Source organism: Trifolium pratense, linkage group LG3 (genome assembly GCF_020283565.1).
Source record: "Trifolium pratense cultivar HEN17-A07 linkage group LG3, ARS_RC_1.1, whole genome shotgun sequence".
Taxonomy (NCBI): domain Eukaryota; kingdom Viridiplantae; phylum Streptophyta; class Magnoliopsida; order Fabales; family Fabaceae; genus Trifolium; species Trifolium pratense.
The window spans coordinates 36,894,952-36,921,840 of record NC_060061.1 but is presented as its reverse complement, the minus strand read 5'-3'; the positions used below and the strand labels follow the sequence as shown (position 1 = coordinate 36,921,840).

The 26,889-nt window shown below is 32.3% G+C and overlaps 4 protein-coding genes across 6 annotated transcripts; 3 read left to right on the top strand and 1 right to left on the bottom strand.

The window, feature by feature from the left end:
* The first annotated feature begins 10,647 nt into the window (after positions 1-10,647).
* On the top strand, positions 10,648-14,134 carry LOC123916325. Its single transcript, XM_045967761.1, has 7 exons — positions 10,648-10,965; positions 11,057-11,326; positions 12,571-12,725; positions 12,908-13,013; positions 13,109-13,231; positions 13,439-13,543; positions 13,740-14,134. Exons 1-7 carry the CDS (start codon positions 10,816-10,818, stop codon positions 13,872-13,874), a joined length of 1,044 nt encoding a protein of 347 aa, XP_045823717.1. The 5' UTR covers positions 10,648-10,815; the 3' UTR covers positions 13,875-14,134.
* A 702-nt stretch (positions 14,135-14,836) lies between these two features.
* LOC123916765 (28 kDa ribonucleoprotein, chloroplastic) lies at positions 14,837-17,333 on the top strand. Its single transcript, XM_045968295.1, has 5 exons — positions 14,837-15,322; positions 15,414-15,512; positions 16,359-16,643; positions 16,801-16,975; positions 17,066-17,333. The coding sequence occupies exons 1-4, from the start codon at positions 14,915-14,917 to the stop codon at positions 16,933-16,935; spliced, it is 927 nt and encodes a 308-aa protein (XP_045824251.1). The 5' UTR covers positions 14,837-14,914; the 3' UTR covers positions 16,936-16,975; positions 17,066-17,333.
* Positions 17,334-19,362: 2,029 nt separating this feature from the next.
* Positions 19,363-20,995, top strand: LOC123913888 (blue copper protein-like). The gene is made up of 2 exons (XM_045964789.1): positions 19,363-19,867; positions 20,350-20,995. The coding sequence occupies exons 1-2, from the start codon at positions 19,696-19,698 to the stop codon at positions 20,772-20,774; spliced, it is 597 nt and encodes a 198-aa protein (XP_045820745.1). The 5' UTR covers positions 19,363-19,695; the 3' UTR covers positions 20,775-20,995.
* Positions 20,996-22,278: 1,283 nt separating this feature from the next.
* Positions 22,279-26,889, bottom strand: LOC123913887 (putative disease resistance protein At3g14460). 3 transcript variants are annotated; one of them, XM_045964786.1, is made up of 3 exons: positions 26,629-26,889; positions 26,376-26,432; positions 22,279-25,925 (listed from the first exon to the last, which is right to left on the bottom strand). In XM_045964786.1, exon 3 carries the CDS (start codon positions 25,887-25,889, stop codon positions 22,317-22,319), a length of 3,573 nt encoding a protein of 1,190 aa, XP_045820742.1. In that variant the 5' UTR covers positions 25,890-25,925; positions 26,376-26,432; positions 26,629-26,889; the 3' UTR covers positions 22,279-22,316. The 3 variants fall into 3 exon arrangements, with proteins under 3 accessions (XP_045820742.1, XP_045820744.1, XP_045820743.1); XM_045964788.1 differs by having other exon boundaries at positions 26,376-26,429; positions 26,543-26,820; XM_045964787.1 differs by lacking the exon at positions 26,376-26,432.

Here is a 26,889-nt window from a genome sequence, read left to right as displayed (position 1 = left end):
TGCATAGAACGTAGTAAGCAAATACACTATTTGATACATAATTTTCAAAAAATGAGATCACGCGGAACAAATAGGCAAAGCCACCATATATGAATCATATTCTATAATCAAAACTTATTTTAACATTTCTCATGAGCAATATTGTCTACAAGTATAATTAGGTATGCCTCCAACTCTTATTGAAAATAATAAAATAAGGAATACATCAAATATAAAAAACAAAGTGACATTTGACTATAAAATTGCAACTCATATAAAGAAAACTAAAATCTTATATGATTACACTAATAAAATAAAAAATGATACATCCTTTCAAACTTATGAAATATTATAAGAGATTTATTACATTAAAATATAAACAAACTACGATATAATATAAAAAATCTAATATTTCTAAACAACCTTTTTTTTACTCATATACTAATATTAAACATAATCATATTTTAAAATAATATATATTATTTAATTATATATGATTATAGTTATCACAATCATTATTTTTTTATTTATAAAAATATTTTAATTATATATTTTAATCGAACCCGTGCAACGCACGGGTTTATTCCTAGTTTAAATAAAAGGAACTTTTTCGGACTTTGCAATTAAGAAACTCCGCATTCTTAGAAAAATCCACCTTTAACATTGACTCCCACAGCTAGAAAAAGTTTAAATACCGACATAATTTAGAGACACACGAAATTTATTTTTTCTCTAATAGAAATGGAATTAGAGACGAAAAAAGTAATTAGAGACCAAAATTAAAAATCTATTGACACCACATACTTTCTGCTCAACGCACCAACAATTCTACCATACTCATTCACCCACCTCCTCCATTTTGTACAAAAATCAAATTTCTCTAGCATATAATCGAGTTATACGCTTTTTTAAAGTCACCTTTGAATATGAAGAATCTTTTCTTTCATCTCTTTGCAAAATCAATCACCTCATTCACCACTATCACATTATACATCAACAATCTATCTTTTATAAATGACAATTGAGTTTTAGAAATAATTCATCGCTACTCCAAGCCAACTTGCTAAATTATTGAGTAAAATCGGAAGTCAATACAATTTTACACGATTTAACTTCCTATAAAACCACTTAAATTCCCATGTTTTCACCTAACGATTCAAAAACTTTTTTTAGTCAATTCAAAAGTTCAATTTGACCATATTAGTAATAAATACAATATTATATATCTAGAGAGACCCTTGATTTTTTATTATAATAGTATATGTTAATAATTATAGGAGTAACAATTATTTACACTTGTGATTATGCACTTTTGGTCCTCATATTTTAATATTTTTAAACTTTTGGTCTCACTATTTAAAACTCAGTTTTTTGGTCCCCTATTTTAAAAGTCAACATTTTTTTAGTTTCCCTCTCATTTTACTGATGTGGCACTATAATTGATGACATGGCACTGCAATTGATGACGTGGCACTGCAATTGATGACTTGGCAATGATGAATTGGAACTTTTTTCCATGTCATTATTATTATTATTATTATTATTATTATTATTATTAATCTTATTATTTATTTTATTTATAAATTGAAATATTCAAAATCAATTAAAAAAAACCCTTCTTTCTTCACCATCATCAACAACACTATCCATCACCAACAACACCAGATTCATCACCATCGTTAAATCTATAAAAAAAAATCAAATTTTTGAAACATAATTACAATTTAAAAAAATTCAGGTCAATCATATTAGGAAACAAACAATGAAGGAGATTGCTAAATATTTGTTTAAGAAAAATGGCTTTAAAAGTTTTTACAAGGGGTTCGGACCCAGACTACTATTCTATCCATCAGTGGTGCAAGTTATCCCTCTTATGCGAATTTTTTAAGCTTTGAAGTTGGTTGAAGGTGGTGTTCGTGCTTGTTGATACAGTCGGTGTATGATTGTGTGAGAAGTTTTTAATGTTCAAAATGATGTTGTAATGCTTGTTGTTAATTTTTGCTTTTAACTCAAAAATATGATCATACCGTGACTAATGACAAAAGGTCTTGATATGTATATACACCGATTTCGGTTCAAACCTAATATGTGATTGCTTCCTATGATCCTTCTGCTTGAATTGAACTTCTAGCTGTCGATGTTTTTTTGTTTCCTTTGATCTTTGATTGAATTTTCCCCTTGCTTTAAAAAATATCATTTGCTTTTCTCCATTGGTTTAAAATTTTCCAACTGAACTTTGAACTTTTGATACAATTCACTGGACTTTATATTTTCTAGATTAGCTACTAACCTTTCTGAACGACCATTATCAGATGGAGGGAATGTGAGCAATCGTACTGCCTCATGTTTTTAAAACCGCACAACACTCTCCGAAACCAAGGCCTCTGTGTGTGTATAAGATTTGACAGTTCAAAAAAGAATTGTAGATTCCAAATTTAGAAACAAAAATTAACCGCAAATTCCAAATCCAAAATCTAAAAACACTCTTGTAACCCAAATTCCAAAATCCAAAATCTAAAACACTCTTAAACCCTTTTTTTTTTAACTGCTAAGAGGGTCCAACCAGGTTTTGAATCCAAATCATCCTTCACTCGTGCATTAAGAGTTAGACAAATAGTAATTTTTAGTACTCGTGTGTTTCCAACAATAACTTATATTTTTGTGCACTTGTGCGAAAAAAAATTAAAATAAATAAAACACTACAAAAAGAATAAATGAAAACAAGTGAGAAACAAAACAAATAAGTAATTATATTTTGGTAAAATAATATAATATTTAAAAAATTTATGCAATTATTTAAATATAATTTTTTTTTGTAGATAGATGAAATTGCATCCGACCTAGCAATTTCGACATTTCTGTCAGTTGAGCTAATATTTATGGATATTTAAATATAATAAGTTATTTTATAAATAATAGATAATATCAAACAAAAGGATACATAATATATATATATATATATATATATATATATATATATATATAATAGGGGTTTGATAAAAATAAAATAATAAGTGTTAAAAATATACAACTACTTTGTATTGAATTATATATAATATTCAATCTCACGACATGCATGATTCAAAGAGTCTTATTTAATACGTGAAAAAAAAAAATGAAAGAGATATTATTTCTTTACAAGATAGTGAGATACTATATTGATAGAGATATAGTTGTTGTGTTATTTGACATTGAAATACATGACAATATTCATATTTAATTAATGAGAATGAGAGAAAATCAAATAAGTGTGAATTATCTAATATTTTAAATTTACTTTTTAATAAGATTAATAAAATATTAATTTGATCATATTTATTTAATATTCATAACATTTAAATTTCTAAATTAAAAATAAAATTATTAATTTCATATTACGTTCAAAATGAAATTAGTTAAAATATATATATATATATATATATATATATATATATATATATATATATATATATATATATATATATATATATATATATATATATATATATATATATATATATATATATATATATATTTAGTTTAATTCTTGTAAAAAAAATATATTTAATTTAATATAAAATATACTTTACAAGTTTACGAATTAAATCTATACTTTAATTTTACTTATTTGACGTAAAAATTAAATTCTCACACCCTTATTTTTAATCTTCCAAACTCCGAGATGGGTCATTTCCGAACTTTCTTTGTGCCTTTTACTTGAAAAGGACGAGAATAAAATGGGTACACAAAGAATATTCAGATCTATATTAGGCTGTGATTTTGTAAGCAATCAAGTACCCCTACAGAATCATCACATATAATTGAGATATAAATTCAAATTTCGTAGTGATTCATTAAATGAAATTATCATCATATGTACAATTTCCTTATTGTCTTTCACGTGTAAATATTCTTCCACAATCTTGTTTTTTCTTTGTCTGCTTCACAATTTGCATAATGTATAATGATGCCTCGGTTTGGAATTGTGAAAACATAATGGGAGGGTCTCTCATATATGTGGGGGGTGCCTTTGTATATATAGTAATTAGGCTTCACGAGTATTGGCAAAAAAATTTGTTGGGTCTTAAAATATTATGGTGGTTATGAAACTTGAGTTAAAAATAATATACAAGTAAATCTAAACATTATATTTTTATCCAAATTAATTAAGACGTTAAATATACCAATCTTCACGCAGTATAACTCATCTACTTTTATTCATGTGTGAAACTTGTAACTCACACTTTAGGCATCAATAATTGTTGTTGTTAACCAACAAAAGAAAATTACTACATATATACAAGCAAAAATTACGTACTCTTTCCGTCCGGTAATATAAGCAAAAAAAAATCTCTCTTTGATGTCCCAAAATATAAGCAGAAGACAACATTTTTAATCTCAAAGTTACAAAATTACCCTTAGGGAGTTTGGAGAGCGTCAGGAAAAACAACGAGTTATTAATATTCCTAGATCATAAGAGAGATGTCATATCTCTACCTAAAACCTTAAAACATTATATATATATATATATATATATATATATATAAGTCATCTCTATTACATATCCAATATTTTATCGATCAATTCATAGTCAATATGTGAGACTATACTAGTCACACTTCAAACTCAACAAACCCTAATCTCAACCATATTTCTTTCATGGAAACATTATTATACAATATAGACTACCTAAGGCCATGGAGAAAGTCTATACACATAGCCTTGATTGCATGATGTAGAAACAATAAGGAATTCATTTGAGATTCCCATGGGTACATGCACACAGACACATCACACAAAACACACATCATTCAAATATTTAGAGCCAAAAACTAAATACGTCATTGGAACAGTACTTTTGGTTGCAAACTTACAATTATGTACCCATCCATCTCCTATTAGGTACATTGAGGATGTTAAAGGCTATATCTAGTGATCACTTTTCATGAATAATATGGAATCGGATTATGTATTGTCACTAACTACATGCATGCATTCGTGCAGTTACGGCTTGTTGACCATTTAATTTTGATTAAACAGTCTAAAATTTTGTGATTGGAACTTCATATTTTATAAAAATTATAATATTTTTTTATTATAGATCGTCTGATAAAAATCTATGACAGCACGACTGTGCCCAATCCGAAAAATATGCCATCAATATATAATAGAAAAAATATAAGATTTCTTACGTAATATATGGGCAATCATGATCGTTTCTCAAACGTGCCATTGGCAGATTCGTATACTTTCATGTTTTGCTAATAAGGATAGAACGTGTCGGTATACGTCCATCTCCACAAATCAAGATTTTAGATCGTTTTCTTTCATTTTCAATATATATCATAGTCATCATAATAATATACAAAAATGTGCTACATACCATATAGCTAGAAATCTAGAATATATGTTACTGTACATAATATGTATGTAATGCTAATGCTAGAGTGACATGAGAATAACATTGATTGCTGCTTCGGCCTATTCGGGTATAAATGTAGACAAATCATGGTCAAGATTACGATTGAAAGGGGATTTATATATATACACAAATATATACAATTTTTATTTATTATTTCTATGTATATACATTATATTATATGCATCCGATACTATAGTCATTTTTATATTCATAAATATGAGTTGAATACTTTACCAGGCTACTTGACAACAAAAAAAAAATCAGAGAAAATTCCAAAGATTCAAAAAGTGCTAATATATATTTACGCACCGATGATGAAATTTTCACATCGACGGTAAAATTTGAGCCTATATTTTTAATGAAATTTTAGTTGAATCCTTACTAATTAGATCAACTTGACCTCTCCGGCTATGTACACCATTAGGAATGTATATATGGTTTATTTATCTAATAAAAAACCACACAAGTTGGCAATGATGGTCTTCTAAGACCATATACAATGGAAAACCAAATTCAACACCACTTTTTCACTTCCCAACACTCCACATCATTTTCTCTTTCTTCCACATAATCATTCAACACTTATTCAACTTTTACCCTCTCCAATAGTTTTTTCATTCAATACTCTACCCCACCACTTTCTCTACCCCACTACTTTTTATTTCATATTCTTATTTATATTTATATTTTTGTTTTTATGATTACATAAAATTACAATTATCGATTAAAATTAAATTAAAATAATTAACACTTAACGATTTATTTTTTAGTTTTTTTATAATAAAAACAAAATTTATTTAATGAAATTATACGATACAAATCATCTTAACTTAATTTAAAATACAACACACAAGTAACGTAATTAGTACGATACAAATATTTTGAAATGCAATACAATACACAAGCAACATAATTAGTACGATACAAATAAAAAGGATGATTGGTTGAAATTTGGTGTTAAAACCAAAATTAGGTATGTTTTGAGGATGTTGGTTGAAAAATTGATTTGAATTTTGATAATTGTTGGGATTTTGATAATTGTTGGGGTTTTGATAATTGTTGGAGTTTTGATAATTGTTGAGATTTTGAGAATTGTTGGAATATTTAGAAGAATTGTTGGGATCCATTTCACTAAAAAAAGATTAAAACTTCAAAAGAAAGACTAATTAGAAAGATAATAATAGATTAAGATAGTGAAAAACTTAGTGTTTTTTTTTTCTGTGTCCAAATGAAATGAACCAAGTCTCTATTTGTAGAGAAAAAAAATCACGAATTTTGGTGAAAAAATAAAAAAATAAAAAATAAATTTGCAATCAGATAATTGAATTCAAAGGATAAAAATCATAAAAATCCAGCGAACCAATCAACAGCTGACAAGTGGCACCCTTTTTTATCTTAAAAACCAATTCTCTCTCCGCCCTCTGTAGAGCTGTAAAAAGGGCCTTAAGGGGCCGGCCCTTTAAGGGGCGAACCCACTTATTCCTGATTATTAATTTTATTTAAATTTTAAACAATTTTTCTAGTGTCGTGAACTTATTCTCGTTTTCTTCAATCAGCACTGTCCACGATTGGCACCCTAAAAAAACTGTGTTTAAAATTTAAATAAAATTAATAATCAGGAATAAGTGGGTCCGCCCCTTAAAGGGCCGGCCCCTTAAGGCCCGTTTTACGGCTCTAGCCCTCTGCGCACACGCGCGCCCTGTCCGCGCGTGTGACGCACGCGCCTGGCTGCGCAAATGAAGAAGCGACACACGTCCCCCTTTATGCAGATTCAACATGTTGAATTCATTCATCACCTCCCTCCTCCACATCACATTAAACACCTTCACTCCAATGATTTCAACATCAAAACCTTCATTCAACACCCCTCATTCAACACCACTACACATGGTCTTAGCCAAATTAATATAACACTTTCAAATCCAAGTCATGAAAGATGCATTATATTTTGTTGTTACTTTAGGATAAAAGGAAAGAGCTATAAAGGCAAACCTAGGTTGCCTTAAGAAACTTTCCAAGGGCCGATTTTGATCACATCTAACTAATTATTTATCCATTTGAATTGAAAAATGTATAAGATCCTTATTCCAATTCAAGTCGACATGTACGTCTCAGCTTAATTATGATCAACGGTGTTCTTATATAGCAGTATTACTAACAAAGTATTCTAAAATTACATGTGGCAAATTGTTACTCCTTTGTTAGAACTTGAACATTGACATTCAATTCTTTTATCTTTTAGTTTAATTAGTTCAATCAGTTGAACTACTCATTTCACCCATTCTAAAATTATGTATTTTATTCTTTGAATCTTAATTTTTCTCTCTTGTCAACACAAATTTTAAGATATTATTTTTATCGCTGGTTTCTTAACATGTGTCTTTAGAGTGTGTTTGGATGAAGAATTCTAGAAATTCAAGGGATTTTAAATACTAAGCAATTCAATTGATTCAATTGAATTCCTTTGATTTTCAAATTCCAGTGTTTGGATAAAGTGTTAAAATTCCATCAATTGTAAAATTCTTTGTTTGGGTAATGTAATTGAATTTCCTTCATTTAATTTTATTTATTTTAATAAAATTGACCCTAAACCCAAAAATTGGCCGAAAAACCGAAAAAATCGGTCAAAAACCATAAATCGGCTGAAAACCTAAAATCGACTATAAACCATAAAATCGGCCGAAAAACCTAAAATCGGTCGAAAACCATAAAATCAGCCGATAATCCGAAAAAATTGGCCGAAAAACCTAAAATCGGCCAAAAACCCTAAAATTGACAGTAAACACAAAATCGGCTGAAAAACCTAAAATCGACCAAAAGCCCTAAAATCGACTATAAACTCTAAAATCGGCTGAAAACCCAAAAAATTAATCGAAAACCCAAAAATCGACCGTAAACCCAAAAAATCGACCGAAAAATCTAAAATCGGCGAAAAATTCAAAAATCGATTAAAACCCTAATATCGGCTGAAAAATGGGTTTATAGTCGATTTTAGGTTTTTCGGCCGGTTTTGGGGTTTATAGCCGATTTCAGGATTTTTGGTCGATTTTAGGTTTTCCGCCGAGTTTTTTGGGTTTAGGGACGATTTTAGATTCTTCGGCCGATTTTTTGAATGTTGGCCGATTTTTGGTTTTTCGGCCAATTTTTCGGGTTTCCGGCCGATTTTAGGGTTTATAGTTGATTTTTTTGATTTTGCCCGCTTTTATGTTTTTGGCCGATTTTTTGGGTTTTCGGTCGATTTTTGGTTTTTCGGTCGATTTTTTGGATTTTCAGCCGATTTTAGGGTTTATAGACGATTTTTAAAATTTTGGCTGATTTTAGGTTTTTCTGCCGAATTTTTGAGTTTTCGGCCGATTTTAGTGTTTATAGTCGATTTTTGGGCTTTTGGCCGATTTTAGGGTTTTTCTGCCGATTTTTTGGATTTTCGGCCGATTTAGCGTTTATCGTAGATTTTAAGTTTTTCGGCTAATTTTAGGTTTTACGATCAATTAGTAATTTTTAAAAGTTTATGGAGAAGAAGGAATTTCAAATTCTTTGGTTTTAGGTGTCATTTTGAAATTCTCTAAATTAAACTTGAACAAAATACTTCATAAATTTCCATCATTTTGAAAATTCTTCAAATTTTCATCCAAACAATGGAATTCATTTCAAATCATTTGAATTCCCTCAAAACATTACTTTACCTCAAAAAATTCCCTCATCCAAACACACTCTTAAGGTTTTGGATGGAGATGTAGAGTCTTCTTCTATTGTAGTCTTGAAGCATTTGACCCAATGTTTCTCTCGAGCTCTCTCAAACTCCCCAACAAGTGGTATCAGAGCCGTGGTTCAATTTGGTTGGGGAGCGAGAGTGGATTCTAGTATTGGATCAACTATAGGATGTGAGAACTCACACTTGTGGAAGATTGTTGGGTTTTAAATATGAGTGGTTAAATCTTACATCGACTATAAATGAGAAAAATATCAGATTTAAAAGAGAGGTGGTCCATTAACCCAATGTCTTAAGTTTTGGGTGGAGATGTGGTGTGCAGTGGCGGATCCAGGAATTACAAACAACCTGCATCATACATCATCAACGTGAAACTCAATACCATTTGATCTAACAACCTGCCGTGTTTGAATCTCTCTTAGCTCATTCACAATTATAGTGACAAAAATTAAAACTCCTAATCTTTCTATATAATACTTGATTTATTTTGCTAACAAAACTAATTAAATATCTACTATTTTTTTTTAATAAAACACTAAACAAACAAAAATCTATTTCGACAAATTTACGATTGTTGAAGAGAAAAGGAAGACAAAAAATAAAATAATTGATCGAGTAAAATATCATACTCTTTGTGAGTGGATGCACTAGTTTCAGTTGAAGTAAAAAAAATCCGAACTTTAAATATTGAAGGGAAGTAAAAAATGGTTGGGAGACAAGAAATTGATGCTTTTACTTTTTGAAAATGCGAAAACTTAAAAACTTAAAATTTCTAGTTTATTGAAGGCATCGGAGTTCGTACTTCAAATTATTCATTTCTCCATACTTATAATACGTGAGTCTGTCCCGTGAGCTTAGCTCAATTGGTAAGATATCACATTATATATGTCGAAGCCGAATTCAAACCCAAACACTCCATTAGTTCACTTTAAGATGATAAGAGTTTATCCATTAATAAAATAAAGTCGCTGAAATAACGGTTTGATGTTTTCTCTCCTGATCCTCCGTGATTCTTTTATATCCTCAATATTTCAATTTTGCCCTTGCAGAAAAATTCGGTTCGCAAAAACCGAATTTTTTTTAGTGCAAATTCAGAGTAAATTCAGAAACCGAAATTTGTTTTCAAGGCAAAGAAAAAAACTTTGGTTTCTACAAACCGAAGTTTTTTGCAAGGGTAAAATTGGAAATTCAGAGGGTATAAAAGAAACACGGGGTTGGAAAGGAAAACATCTAACAGTTTATATTCCGGATATTTATTGTGAAAAATATGAGATGCAAAATAAAGATTTATGAAAATTGTTGGGGGCTTGGGGCTTCGAGACTAGATGGTGGTGTCCTTAGTAAATATTATTTTATTGTACTTATATGAAGTTTGAGAGCCACATATGAATAACGGTTTTGTGATTTGGTTTGGGCCTTAGAAAACTTGAACAAATTCAGCACTTGTAAAGAAAAAAATGTTTATTAACACCCCCAACACATCTTTATTACACCAAATTCGCAACTTTAAATTCGTTCCAACGGCTACACCATTAAATTTGAATGAAGGAGGCAAAAAGCCAAAAACAACACACGATTCATTTTTCGTACAAAAAGTAACTCACATCGCTTCCAACTCGAACTGATACCAAATTCCCAATTCAACTCTTTCATTTTCCACTTCACTTCCAAAAAACCCTAGAATCCCAAATCGAAACACTGAATTTGAAATTCAGCATCCACAACAATGGAAGATCCTCCTCGCGACAACGACGATTACACTTTCAAACAACACAAGCTTCGTGAATCCGATGAATCACAAAGATACCTTCGCGAACAGAATCTTTCGTTACTCCTCGAATTGAATCAGAAAGATCAACTCCTTCAACGCCACAAGGTTTTTATTCTATCACTTTTTTTTATTTGATGATTATTCATTTTGTGATAATTGAAAGTTTCTGATTATTTTTGTTGTTTTTTTGGATTAGTCTGAAGCGGATATGAATGCACGAGCTTTGAAGAAATTCGATTCGGAGAATCAGAAACTTGCTTCCGCGTGTCAACAATTGTTGGATCAAGGGCAAAATTTGGAAAAGCAAATTGCGTTGTATGAACATGATAGGGAAGCGTTGATGGAATTTGGGAATGAAGCTGATGGACGAGAACGAGAGGCACAATCACGGGTTGTTGAATTGGAACAGAATTTGCTCTTGTTGGTGGATGAATTGAAGAAACACAAGCATCAAAATGATTTGATGGTAACAAAATTTTTTCCTTTTTATCTTGAATTTTGTTTGAATATTTCTCTTAGAATTGGGTTAAACCTAACTCATCCCTACAAAACCAGCTCGACTTATAAATATATCTTTAGGCCATATGTTAAGAAGTCCCACACAGATGTGAGATGGTCTCTACATGGGTTTATAAGTAGAGGCAATCCTCACCTTACAAGCCGGTTTTGTAGGGTTGAGTTAGACCAAACTCTCAATTCTATGAAAAGACATGTACACACACTCGCACAAAGAATTAATAACTTGAAAAAGAAAGAAAAAAACTATAAATCATTGGTTTAATGTGTCGAACATCTGTTACATCTTCAATTTGAAGTGTCGGTATAGATAGCTTAGGAGTTTGGAGTGGAGGGAAGGGAATTGAGGAAATGGAGGGAGAAACAAGTGTAATCCATCATTTTTGTTTGAAAGGAGTCCAAGCTATCAAAATATGTTTAGAAGGGATGGTAAATCCCTAAACTGTAGAGTTGAAAAAGAAACCAATGGAAAAATCCACCTCCCAAATAAACTCTAATGATCTGAGTTAATTAGTGCATTATGTTGTTGAAGATATTGCAGTGATTGTTAATGGGGTATGAAGGGGTTTCAATGTTTTGGTATGAAGGGGTTTCAATGTAACTGTAAGGACTCACTTATTTAATGTTTTAGTAATTAAGAGAATGAAGTTGTTTGATGTGTGGATTGGTTGAAATTTCATTATCTTATGTGAATATAAACTAGAAAAATGTAAGAGAGACACCTCCCATTTTCTTCAAAAATGATGATAGAAAGGAGTATTTTGGAACTTAGTTCACTTGCCATAGGTTAGAGTGGCTGATACTTTTTTCCTTCAATAAATCAAATCAATTGAAGCAATGTATTAAAGGCAAAGGTGTTCCATCCCTGTGATTATAATCTATTTTGGTTTCGAATGGTAACACGCGAAATTGTGTGATTACTCATTGGATGTTTTTACTAATTCAAGAAGTATGGATTGACTTTTGTGAGCTGTTAAATTAACAATTTGATGTGCTTTGTAAAGTTAATGAAGTTCTACTGCTGATATATGTAATATTAATGGGTAATGTCCTTTGTCACAGTTTCAGTATTTCTTTGTTAAAAAAAAAGTTTCAGTATTTCTTTACCTTTACTTATGACATGGTAACATCTTTTGCAAATTATAGTTCTTTTTGGTTGTCAATTGACCCGAAATATTTGTTTTTCCTGTGAAGGTTGATTCTTCTACTACAGGCGCAGTTGGGGAAAAGAACTTACTTGACTCTCTTTTGGCATCACTTACTAGCAAAGATGATGATTCTACATATGCATTTTTGGAAGCAAATACTGAAAATGAGTCATGTAAAAGGCTGCTAAGTATGTGGAACTGGTAAGCCTGCAACCTCATTCACCTGTTTTCTTCTTCTTGCCATTAATCTTTAGGGACTATTCTCATTGTCATAATATAGCTTTTATAACCATTAGAGTCGCCTTCTATTTGTATTTAATATTTCAATTTCAGTTTTTGTAAATTCACATTGACAAGCCTAATTTTTAATTATGAATTTGTAGCTTAGAGCCATCAATTCGGAGAGTTTTATCTCTAGTTGCCAAAATCAAGTTACTTCAGAAAGATAAGGAGCATCTTAGAATTAACCTTCACAAGGCTGAGGAGGAGGTATAGTTTTGATTGATCCTCTAATTTTTGAAAATTTCATTTCTTTGGTTGGTTTGATTGTTGATCCCTTATCTAACTTACCATGGTATGCCTAGGTTAAATTGCTGTTTGATGAAAACAGCACATTAGACATGGAGAACAGAAGGCTATCGAAGAAATGCAAGGAAAAGAACCATTCCAGTTCGGGCGAGAAACATACTAGTCGCCTGTCTTCTAAGGCAAGTTAGATTTCTAACTTCAAAAGAAATATGCATGTACTCATGTACAATGTGTAACTTGAAAAGAAAAATGTTTTGTATTAAAAAGTTCAAATTTATTTCATATCATCGCTGATCATATATACCCGTCTAAAGCTGCGTAATGGTTATGTCATATGTATCTTTTGTGAGTGTTACCATATATCTAATTTTATTTGAATTTTGCAGTCAAACAAGAGAAAGTCTAGTCCCAAAACAAGTAGCCCAGTGGAGCAGAAGGAAAGGAACCACCCCAATTCGGGCGAGAAACATACCACCAGCCCATCTGCAAAGGCGAGTTAGATTTTTAAACTAAAAGTAAAAATGTGATGTACTCATGCAGAATATGCTAATTCCAGGGTTGCATTGCAAGTTGCAATTCATTTTCCTGCTGTTGATGATGTAGTATATACCTATCAAAGTTGCCTAATAGTTATTATATGTATATTTTGTGACTGCTTCTATATCTCATTTTATTCGACTTTTGCAGTCAAACAAGAGAACGTCTAGTCCCAGAACAAGTAGCGCACTGGAGAGGAAGATTGATTTTGACGATATAGATTCAGCAAGACAACCATTATCACCCTTACCATGTAACTCCTCAGACTGTAGAATACAGAAATAATAATGTGAGACTAATGTTCTAATAGTAGCACAGTGTTTCCGATTAACATTTGAGTTTATTAATCCTAGTTTACATATCTGTTGCTCCTAAGAATCTACATTGATCAAGCTTTTATGGAATGGGAGCAACTCTGTCCTACAAATAACATGTCTATTTCATTGAAGTTATTTTTTGTTTAACTTGAACAAGAAGCATTTACGGCTCAATGATGGCACTTGCACGTGAACAATTTTTTTTTGTCCTTTTCAATATTTTCTCGATAAGAACTTTCTTTTCCCTTTTAATAGACTAATTTTATATTTATAATAGCATTGTTATTTTAAACAAAACACCGCTACTTATTTTACATTGTTTTCTTAAGGAAAATGCTAATATGTGCCCTAAGAACACATGATAAAAAACTCAATATAAAAATAATAGTCTTAAAAGTTGAAAATATTACAGTTTTCAATACAAAACTTTCACTTTTGTGTACCTCTCAAAAAAAAATTGAAGGGTTGGCATAAACCTTTCCAATTTTGTTATAATATATTCAAGTTTTGTTATAATATTGATTTCAGTCAAGCTTTGGGTCCTTGGAGGTCGGAGATCAGAGCGTTGTGTTTAAGTTGTCTAGCCATAAGAAAGATTTTATCTGGTAAGAGCAAAGCTTGAAAAGAAGGAAAAGAGTAAGAACTAAGAAGTATTAAAATAATTGACTCATTTCTCTTTAGGAAAATTTACTTTATTCTTTCTTTATATATTTATTTTACTATACAAAACAATACTCTAAAAGATACTCCTATTTTTTATGATGGGACGATTATAATTGATGTTTAGTGTATATAAATTAATTAAATACGAATAATACTGGATAATTTATAATTTATTTTATTTTATTTTTACAAATTAATTTTTAAATCTGGTCAATTTTTTTTAAGAGAAATTATAAAATGGACTTATTTGTCATTTGAACCCAACGATGTCGTTTTATGTTCATCATCCCTTATCCATTGATTCATCATCCTCACAAGAATTGATTGAGAACAGAGTAAGCAGCAATGGCGCTACTACGTACTATTCCATGTTCAACTCAATTATCCACAAAACAACACTTCGACTTTGAAAACAACAACAAGAAACATTCTTCTACAAATCCCTTCTTTTCTTCTTCTTCCTTTCACTCTCATCTTCGTCTATCCATTTCTCATACCTCAACAACAACCCTTATCAGAACAAAACAACACTCTAATTCTACTCTCAGATTCACCTCTACTTCAGAACAACAAATTCAAGTAACCACCGAAGAACAACAACAACAAGACACAGAAAAAGAACAAAAACAAGAACAAGAACAAGAAGAAGAAGTGTCTCCTACTAGGTTGCTTGCTCAGAATTTTCCATGGACAAGTACTGCTGAAGATGTTCGTACTTTGTTTGGAAAATACGGAAAAGTTGTTGATGTTGAGGTTGTTTATTTTCTTCTTCTTCATTGTTTTGTTTTATTTATTTGAGGTTTCTATTTGTCTGACAAGTTTTGTTTTTGTTTATGGGTTTAAGCTTTCTATGTATAATAAGTACAGAAACAGGGGTTTAGCTTTTGTGGAAATGGGTTCCCCTGAAGATGCTCTTGCTGCTTTCAATAGTCTTCAATCGTATGTATGTAAGCCCATTTTTAACCTTTTTTTCATTTGTCTTGTATTCAATTTTTTTTATGTATATTCAATATAATTAGACATGAATTAATGATAAACGGGCAACAAACTGTGCTGCTAACCCTTTCTGGATGCAAAATGAATCCACTTTGAAACTACATTTAGAGACTTAGGAAACACAATATTGTTGTTGTGCATGACTTGCTAAACCCTTTTTAGAAGTTCCACAACCTCTTGTGCTAGGAAGCCAAAAGTGTCAAACGCAAATGATATAAAAGCATGATGATTGTCAGAACATGTTTTCTCATGTTTGACCACTTTGCTTGAAGCGGTTTTGAGGGCCACCTGTCTCATAGTAAAATTTTCAATCCTCAATCCCACAAGTGAAGAAACTCCGGTCTTGTATTTCGATTTGATATATCTTAATTTGAAATGAGATAAAATTATAGAACAGTTAATAGATTGTCGGTGTTGTCAAATAGCAGCTAAAACAGCATTAGCTGAATTTGAACAAATCGTTGTTATTCCGTGACTGTCATACAATATTTAGTACAAATTGTTGTCAAGTAGTGGCTATAGCGGCGCTATAGCACTGTGGTATAGTGGAATTTGAATAAATCCATTTTCTGCGATCAGTGATTTACTACATTGTAGATTATTTTTCATATAATTTTGCGTGTCAAGCTCATCACTGAAATATTCACTCCCGTTAGGGGATAGGATAACACAGACTGTCAACCTCGTGTCATTTTGATTTTTATGTGTCTTCTCTTGTTGAATTTACTTGGCGTCTTTAGGAAGGGACCTTGATTTGATATGTTTATTTGTTTGTTCTTTTAATGTTGTGTAGGAGTTTGAGGGCCGTGTAATAAATGTCAAATATGCTCGGCCTAAAAAGGAGAAAACACCGCCACCAGTGGGACGAAATCCGATAACATTTAAATTGTTTGTTGCAAATTTGTCCTATGAAACAAGGGCTAAAGATCTCAGAGAGTTTTTTGATTCGGGAACTAGTAAAGTTGTTTCTGCAGATGTTGTATTTCGCGAGAATCCTAGAAGGCCAGCTGGTTATGGATTTGTGGCCTTCAAGTCCAAGAAAGAAGCTACTGAAGCTCTTTCCGAGTTTCAAGGAAAGGTAACTCATGGTTTCTCACACCAATTTATTTTTTTGAATTCAGGTTCATTTGTATGTGTAACATCATTCTCACAAATTTACTTTGCAAGTTCCTGGAGTTCAGAAAAAAAACATATTTAATTGATATTGTGACATTGGCAAAATTGATTTTCTACAGACTTTAATGGGAAGGCCAATTAGGGTTGCACCTGGTAGGCGATTTGTTCAACCGGTAGAGGAGAGTGCAGGATCTGAAAATACATCTTTTGAGTCGAGCGTCAATGAGGAGGCAGAAGTTAACAAAGCTGATTGATATCATTATTTTCTTGCCGCATATCAATATTATAGATGCTGTATGTCCTTGCTTAGTATGTTTTGATTGTTTAATCTATTCTTATCAATAATTCAAAGTTTAATTGGTTTAAATTATGTGTTTTTTACAGGTAGTTTGCACCATTGTGAACTTGCGATTGAACGGATAAAAGAAATGGATAGTTGTAAGCACAAGCATTTCTGTGATTCAAAAACGAATATTCTTTGTTAATGAATTGATGACATCTCCATAAAATCAATATATATTCCTTGCATAATTTGAAATGGTTAGCCTGATACTGTATCATAAGAAAGCAAGAAATGTATCAACATTATTAATGATGTTTGCATCTTCATTGGTTACTTCATAATGAAATGTGACTGCAGCCTATCTGATAACTTATCCGGAATGCATTATTTAAGTGATTGCTTGTTCATATAGCCCCAAGCCCCCAAGTCTGTGAAAATTAGATTTCACATTGTTACAGGATCCTACTTTAACAGATTTAGACCGTCCGATTTCAAATTGACGGTAGAGATTATCTTATTGTGTGAAAATGTGTTTGTGATCTGAACCATCTAATCTCAAATAAATGGATGAAATTTGCTACCGCAAAAAACTGTGTCACAACCACCCAAGTGATCGATCACAAACAATAACTTTTTCTTTATGCATTATCAGTAGACCTTACATTTACTTTTAAGTCCTATATAAAGCATGTTAGCTAACTAACGCAGGAGTCAGGTCCCCTAACTTGACCTTGGATGTCATAATAAGATATAATTTAGTCTAATAGCCAAAGTTCTGTGATCAGTCTAGCTGCTCCAAAAAGGGTATTCTAATGATTCAATATGCTAAAACATTTTGGAAATCATGAGCTTTTTCTTTCCCTACTACTTTTTCTTTTCTTGTTAAATTACAAGGGTTTTCTGGTCAATTCAAAACTTTTTAGGTGGCAAATGGGTCTTAGCAACAACATATCACAATGAAGGAAGATGAACCCACATCTTCACCTAAAATAAAGGCCAATGCTACGGTGGACCACTTGTGTGTGGACAAGTGATATACCGAATATGAATTTTATGAAATTCATTATTTGATTGAAAATTTATATCGTATAGGTCATTCATAAATTTTTTAAAATTTTTTGAAAATCATTTGATATATTATTGAGACCCATCAAGATTTACGTTATTTAATAAACCGTTAATCTTGATGTGTCTCGATAACATATCAAATGATTTTAAATTTTTCTAAATTTTTCTATGGATGATCTATATGATATAAACTTTCAATCCAACGGTGGATTTTATAAAATTCGTATTCGTTATAATATTATTCATGACTGGTCCACATTAGAATTTACCCTAAAATATAATGTGTAAAATACATGAATATTTTTTCTTTACAATATTTTTATCACATAAATGTGAATATTACTTTCCTTGACCTTATTAATATTAATACCATGCTGATTTTACATTCTAGGTATTGCTTGCTCTAATGATACTTTACTAAAAGGACAAATAGTAATTCTAATAAGTCATATCAATCAAAAGTCAAACTCATGCTTAAAAAATATAGTAAGTCTATAGTATACTACAAGTCAGACTTGAAGATTAAATTTTTTTTGACAGATTAAACTTGGATCTTGCAAAACCTAACTTGTAACCTATTCCTACATCTAATGTGTTCTCAAATTTAATGGTTTAATTGAGCTCTAATGATACTTTACTAAAAGCTCAAATTAATGCCCAAGACAAAGTCATGATGATTTCATCGCCTAGAGGCATCCTTAATGAGAACCCACGAAATAGTTATTGTGTATGGTAAGCAGTTAGGATCAAGATTTTAGATGTCACATCACATTCTTCCCCAACCCATATTTTGTTTGTAACCACAATCTTTCTGCTATTTTTTTATTTAATTTTAAGAAAATGTTTCAAATCATCTGTAAAGTTTTAAGAGAGTATAAACTTTATTATATATACATGTTCAATAAAATGTATGGTATTGATTCCTTAATAATGATAACAAAGGACTACGCAATGATGATTTCTTTCATTAACATGTTGATGTTTGAAACTATATAACTATGGATTATTATATATATATATATATATTCAATTATACCTTTTGTTAAGCATGGAAATATATATATATATAGTTAGGAGTTGTTACGTTGCTAATGAGTATATTCTAAGCAAGAATTCATTTTCAAACGATGGATCATTCTTACGTAACTTTGCACATTGTTGAGGGACCCTCATCCAACAAAACATAAATGTTCCTTCGAGGCCTCGACACATCAACACATAAACTTCCCTACGGAACATGCATGTAGGTCGTACTCGTACATAAAAGAAACTTAATAACATTACAATATAATCGTGGACTATTATATGTCAATTCCTATTGGAAGGTTTTGTCAATAAAATTATAATTGCAAAACACAATAATTCATTTCCTCTCACTCAACCACAATTTACATACATAGTATCTCATAATGAAAGTTAGCAACAACACAAAAAGCTTATGGCCATGTTGTATTAGGTAAGAAGTATAACTTAAGTCATCCTCATGCAAAAAATTGACAAACATGGTCCTATCTCTAACAACTCCCATCCATCCCCTTCTTGCTTGCAACAATATAAAGCAAACAAACCCATTATTCCAACATCACAACCACCTTAATTAGTCCTTCCTCTATAGTTTGTTTGTTCTGTTTTTCTTCTTTCCCTTCACTCACTACCTCATCAAATGGCATTCTCTAATATTGCTATGGTTTTGTGCTTCTTTTTAGTAGCAATCAACATGGCACTTCCAACTCTTGCAACTGTCCACACTGTTGGAGATACTACAGGTTGGGCAATTGCAGTTGATTATACCACATGGGCTAGTGACAAAACCTTTGCAGTTGGTGATACCCTTGGTAAGTAACAAAAGTAGGAACTAGAAACTTTTTTATTTCAATTATTATAACTCAATACTTGCATTGCATTTTCTCCATAATGTGAAGAAAATATGAAATTATAATCAATGCCTGAAAAATAAATAGGTTGAAATTTATCAATTTCATAGTTTGATGTTGTGCCAACTGCAATTATAATTGCATTTAAACCATACACTGTTCATTTAAACAAGCACAAAAAGTTATCTTTCTAGCATTAACTTTATCCTTTAATTTCCTTTTTAAGTAAGCTTATCAAGTGCCCCGCCCGCCCGGGGCACTGTTTAGCACGACCCTTTAAATAAAGATCTGCAAGCATATCAGTTTTTTATATCGTCGAAATCGCAACGCGGCTGCAATGGCCGCGATTCTCCGCAATATCAAAATCAGGATAGAACAGCTGTTGAGGTGATTCTCATTTCTCACTATTTACATAGCTAATGTTTGTAACATTAATATGACAGTTTTCAACTATGGAGCTGGGCACACAGTGGATGAAGTGAAAGAAAGTGACTACAAATCATGCACAACTGGAAATTCAATTAGTACAGACAGCACTGGTGCCACAACCATTCCTCTCAAGAAAGCAGGCAAACATTACTTCATATGTGCTGTTCCTGGACATTGCATAGGTGGCATGAAACTTGCTGTTAAGGTTAAGGCCTCTTCTGCTGCTTCTGCTGCTTCTGCTGCCCCTTCTGCAACACCAGGGAAACCTTCACCTTCCGACGGCACCCCGGCCGCAACTGCAACCCCCACCACACCCTCCACTACCACTACTACAACCCCTACTACTCATCAAAATGAATCTTCAGCTACTAGTCTCTCACCAATTGTTGCTATGTTTTTTACTGTTTCATGGATGATCTTTAGTTATATTTTGGGATGAGTTTCCCTGAGATATATAGCCAGGACAGAGGCAGTGCTTCCATGGTTTTAAATTTTTTTTTTTCTTCATATTATTATCTCTTTAATATGAATTCTTGTTTGATCTATTCAGATTTATTAAGGTTCTTGTAATATTGTTATTAACTAGTAATCTAGGAAATCTTGCGGTGTTTTTCTGTTATTTTTTGCTTAATCTATATAATGATTTTTATTGGTTACTGAGATTTTTCTTCTTCAATTTTGGTTAAGTTATTATTGTTTTAATTACTTTGAGGAGGGAATTCATTTATCTAGTTTAGACAATGTTAAAATTCGTTTTAATTCGTACAAGCTTAAAGTTATCTTTTCGTTTTTATACGGTTATCTTTTTTTCTTCACAATTATCTTTTTAAAAGTATCTCTTATCTTTTTAACTCTTAATTTAGCTGATAGAGTGACAACAGTAAATCTATGAGTTTATGTCCAATCTTTTCTATCAAACAACTGAGCATCAGTTTAAAAAATCAACCTTCCAAGTTCCAAGAAAGCTCAAAGTAATGGACCACAAAGAGTTTTGAGCAAATTATTGGAGTATAGTTTATCAAGGACCCCATGACCAAGTAATTGCATCTGTCATATACAATATAGTTTATTGACCCCATTATTATTAGTATTTCCACTTGCATCACAAGAAAGAATTGAGAAATTATCACTTAATTATTGTTTACACCAAAAACTAATTATGTTTTTACCAACAGCCAAATTAAGACAAATCACAGGAAGCCTGCTTGTGTTATGGAATCCTACAATTATCATGTCAATTAGGACAAATCACAAACATCGGAAACTATCCTGGATGAAATTTATCTACTAGAAATGAGAGAACTGTAAATCAATTCTTCATATATTCATGAGATGAAATTCTGATCTGAATAATCAAATTGCAATGATTTATATATGAACTTATTATATACTCATGTTGGCACAGTGACTGCAGATAGATAAATCTTTTCACAAACTCAGAAAAAGTAATTCACTCTAATTAACACATTCCTTGATTCAATGATCATTAACAAACTTGTTCTCAAAAAATGATGCAGAATGGTTATGTGTTACATCTGGAAGCTCAAAAAATGCAGATATGTAACTTGATCCTCTTGAGTATGTTTCTAGGATTTCTTCTCCGGATGTTAATGCTGTGCAAAATACGTGTTCCCTGGACACAAAATTCTCCCTCTTCTCATCTTGAGCTGCTCCTATTTTATCCATGAAATCGGCATAAGAATTGGTTGAATGCAAGTTATCCAGCTGCTTCTTTTCTCAAGTCTCATGTTTTCTGGGCAGACACAAAAACAAAATCACAGACAAACATATTAGATATAATAGCATGCTGTAAAAAATATATGCATACTAATTATTGTTAGTATTTTCTGGCTGCAAAACTTGTGATGAGGATCACATATCAACGCGTGCTACTATTCACGGTCTTATTATGGCCAAAAAATAAACATATGTGTTGTACTTGCCTGCGGCGGCAACATCTCAGTTATGCAGCTCAATTTCATCATTCTATGGTCACATGAGGGATGTGACCATACTCATTTTGGTACTTGTCCTTTATTAATGGACAATTTTTAATCCACAAGAAATAAAGGGAGCTGGGTAGACCCTCCTTTGGCAAGCTCTCAAGACTAGGGCAGTTCCAAATAAATAGCTGGTAGAGAGAATTGAGGTGGAGAAAACTCTTGTAGTTTATTATTCTTAGCTTTGAACCATTTCTTATATGAAGACACTCAAGAGTTGGTGGCAGCAGATTCTCCTCTGGGAAGGACTCCACGTTTTCAAACTCATCACTGAATCTCAATGTTTTCAAAGAATTGAGTTTGAACAAACCCCACTCCTCTCTGGAAGCAATAAGTTTAGGGCAATTGCTTATTACAAGTTCGCTCAAGTTGGAAGGCAAACCTCCCCTTGGAAGTGATTCCAGCTGCGGGGAATCGTACAACCATAGATACTGAAGATTGGTGAATAAATGTAGTTCAAAGAGAAGAGAGGAGGAGCACCAGCCTTTTATTACAAGTCCACGAAGAGAATTATGGCAACGCAAATCCAAAGAGGGACAGTTTACAAAGCCTTTAAAATTAAACCTCAACTCTTCAAGAATGGTATTGTTCCCTAAATTTTGCTCCACGACAAACTCGGTGTACTGATTTTCCCAAAGGACAAGCCTTTTCAAGCTGGTCGGCAATTGATCATTTACCAAAATCCGATCACATTTCTGTAGATCTAACTCTATGATACTATCACCCTTGGGAATTGATACCTCCAGCATTTCACAAAATCTAATCTTCAACTCTTGTAAAGAAGGAAGGTGTTGAGGCAAGGGAGCCCTTTTCAATTTGCCACATTCACTTATAGAAATCTGTTTAAGCAAAGGAGATCCTTCAAGACATAAAAATTCCTCCAACTTGTTGCAGTCCCTTATCTCCAATATTTGTAAAGAAGGATGGTGTTGAGGCGAAACCCTTTTCAGTTTGGGACATTCACTTATATAAAGCTCTTTAAGTAAAGGAAACCCTTCAAGACATAACCATTCCTCCCAATTGCCCATCTGCTCAAATCTCAAAACTTCAAGAGACCTGAACGAAAGACTTGTTGAATTATTATTATTATTGTCATAAACAAACTCTTCGCCAATGATCTTTATTCCATCACAACCAGAAATGTAAAGATCTTTTAGCCAAGGAAGCTGACCAAGTGGCGGCAAATGAAAACTTAGTCCACAGCTCTGTAGTTTAAGAAATACTATGTTGGGTAAAGGACAACTCCCTAGCCAATTTGGACAAGATTTATGATTCTCTTTGTAGTATTCAACAGTGAGCCTCTTGAAGTTGCTATTTGGTTGAAGAGCCTCCAACGCAGACACATATCTTTCAAATTCAACTATTGAATCAACCATCTCTTCTCTTCTACCATCAAACATCATATATGATTCTTCTAAGTACTTCTTATCTTTCAAATTGGATTTTGCAGCAGCATCTACATGATCATTGACATTACCCCAGCCTTTAAGAACAATTTTCTCCACAATAAAATAAGTCAATGTTTGAAAATTGTTTAGCTTTCCCATATTCGTTGGCATCTTCATTAAATAAGGGAGTTCAAGATGACGTAAATTAATGAGCTTGGAAAAATTTGAAGGGAGCTCTGTCAACTCACACCCTTGCAACAAGAGGGTTTGCAAATTATACAACGTAAAGATTGTATCAGGTAGGCTTGTAATCTTCGTGTCAGAAAGGTCTAGATAGCGCAAAAGTTTTAAATTGCCTATCTCATCAACTAGCTCTGAGAGATGACAATAGGCAAATGATAACATCCGCAAACATGTTAGACTTGAAAACAGATCATGTTGCACTTTGCTGCTTATCAACATAGTCCTGTTGCCATTTAGTATCAGACTGCGTAGTCCCTTAACTTCACATATTGGCTCTAGTAATTTATCACCACAATTTAATTGAAGAGAGCACCAAATGTGACGTGTCCTTTCAAGGCTACCTTCCACCCTATCACCCTCTAATTCCTTACAAAATTCTCCTGACACTGATTTTGCTAAATCAATGACAAGATCATGCATGACAAAGTAGTGCGCATGTGTAAAACCTTTTGTACGACGAAGTGATTGTTGCAAAAATGAAATTGACTCAAGATCGTTGAAAATTTCACTGCCCAACTCTTCTTCACTTTTGTCTGCTTCTCCACAGTCCAACAAACCTTCTGCCATCCAAAAATTGATTAATTCACCTTTGTCAAACCACCAACCTTTGGGAAATATAGAACAATAAGCAAAACAACGCTTTTGAATGGAAGGGAGACTGTGGTAACTCAATCTCAACACTGCATTAACTTTGTTGTTCTTATCTGATAATCGCCCCATATCAGTCGCTAACATCTTCCTCCATTCATATTCAGAGAATTTTCTTCGCAAGAGTTGGCCCAATGTTTTTACAGCTAAAGGCAACCCTCCACACTTGTTCACTATTTTCTTTCCAATTAATTCAAGTTCTGGATATTCGCACTTATTCCTGCCTTGAAATGCGTGTGTCTCAAATAAACTCCAACAATCACTTTTGTCCAATTGTGGTAAATCAAATAACTTTGAATTCAGGACATTTGCTACCTCTTTTTCACGTGTTGTCACAATAATCCTACTTCCAGAAGATCCATGATTAAATGGACGTAGTAAGTCCTCCCAACATGCAGCATTCCCGTTCCAAATATCGTCTAAAACAAGCAAGTATTTTTTGCCTGTTAGTTTGTGTTGCAGTTGATGTTGAAGTAGATTCAAGTTTTCACCATTTGCTGAAAACTCAAATGATTCGAGAATTGCTTTGGTGACTCCAACATCATTAAAAGATTCTGAAACATAGACCCATGCTTTAAGATCAAAATGCTCCTTTATCTTGTTGTCATTGTACACAAGCTTAGCAAGGGTGGTTTTCCCCATCCCTCCTAAACCAACTATGCTGATTATTGGAACTTGGTTGCCACTGTCATCGCCGCCTTCAAGTAAAAATTTGATAAGCTCTTCCTCATGAACATCTCTACCATATATCCTTGACTCATCCACAAGAGCTGTAGTTGACGGTCTTTTTGATGGTTTCCAACTGACTAGGCCATCTTTACTACCACAAAGACGTGCATCTTCCAATCCCAACATTTTCGTTTGATCTGCAAGTAATTCAAGTTTCTCCAGTAGTTCATTGATCCTATATTCATATGGATTTGTCATTGTAGATGAAAAGAAGCCCAATACATTAGTGGTAACAACAGGTTCAGATTCAGCTTTCATCTTATTCAGCATTGCATCAGTATGAATCTCATCCAAAATTTGGTCTGCCTCATAAACAACATGTTTAAGTTCATCAACCCAGTTCTTCACATGTGTGCTTTCATACTGCTTTATCTCTGCTTCTTCCAAGACATGGTTGATAGTGTTGAGTTTAATATCAAGTTTTTTCTTCAGCTCGTCAAGTTTATTACCACCTAAGTAATCTCTGAAGCACAATTCTCCCAACTTTTCAAAAATCACTTGAAAGCAAGTAGAAAAAAATGCCCCAGCAACCAACTCTGCTGCCATGATATTGAATCTAAAGCCACAAGTCTTAAAGCGTCTCTGCAAGATGGAAATGTGTTCTTTCTGTCAAGTAACATTAAATGAAACAACAAGAATTATAAACTTTAATAGTAACATCTAATGAATATCAGTGTTCCGTCCCCGTGAGCTTAGCTGAGTTGGTAGGAATATCGCACTATATATGCAGGAGCCGGGGTTCGAACCCCGGACACTCCACTTATTCACCTTTAAGATGGATTTTCTAGCCACTAGGCTACTTGTCAAAAAAAAAAAAAAGAATATCATTGTACCTAATCCTATATATCTAAAATTGTAAATCATGTGACTTTTATGTTTCTTCATAACTCTATTCTATTTATTTTACCTACAATTAACTTTTTGTGTTCATCGTTATCATAAATTTGAAGTAGAAGATATAAATTTTGGGTTGATACAAATAGTATAATTTGAAAGATTAACTTTTGTTAACAAAGGAAGAGAAGAGATTACCTGAAAGTATGAGAACAAACAAACTGAGATCTTTGTTAGAAAAACACAAACTGATATCTGTAAAAGAAAGAGAGAGAGAGAGAGAGAGAGAGAGAGAGAGAGAGAGAGAGACTATAAAAATTAGAGAATTAAAGATTTAGAGGCAGTATATAAAATGTCAAATATGAAATTTGAGTACCAACCACTAAAAACAGAAAAGAGGAAGCTCTATATGAGTAAAATGGGTTTACTAATATGTAGAGAGGAAAATTACTTGAATATATTGTGTGGAACAAACAAAGAAACAAACTGAAGCTGTAGATAGATCTTCCAAAGAACGACTTAGAGGAAACAAAACAACATATATATCAAAGATGAAGTTGAGTGAATTAAGAAGTTGAAAATGAATGATATATTCGTGTGGATATTTGTTAAACGAGTATTAACAGGAATTTTATTTTTCACCACATAAATGAATGGATATATGTCAAAACTTTTCTATCATACAACCAGCATCCAAGTTTGAAAAATCAAC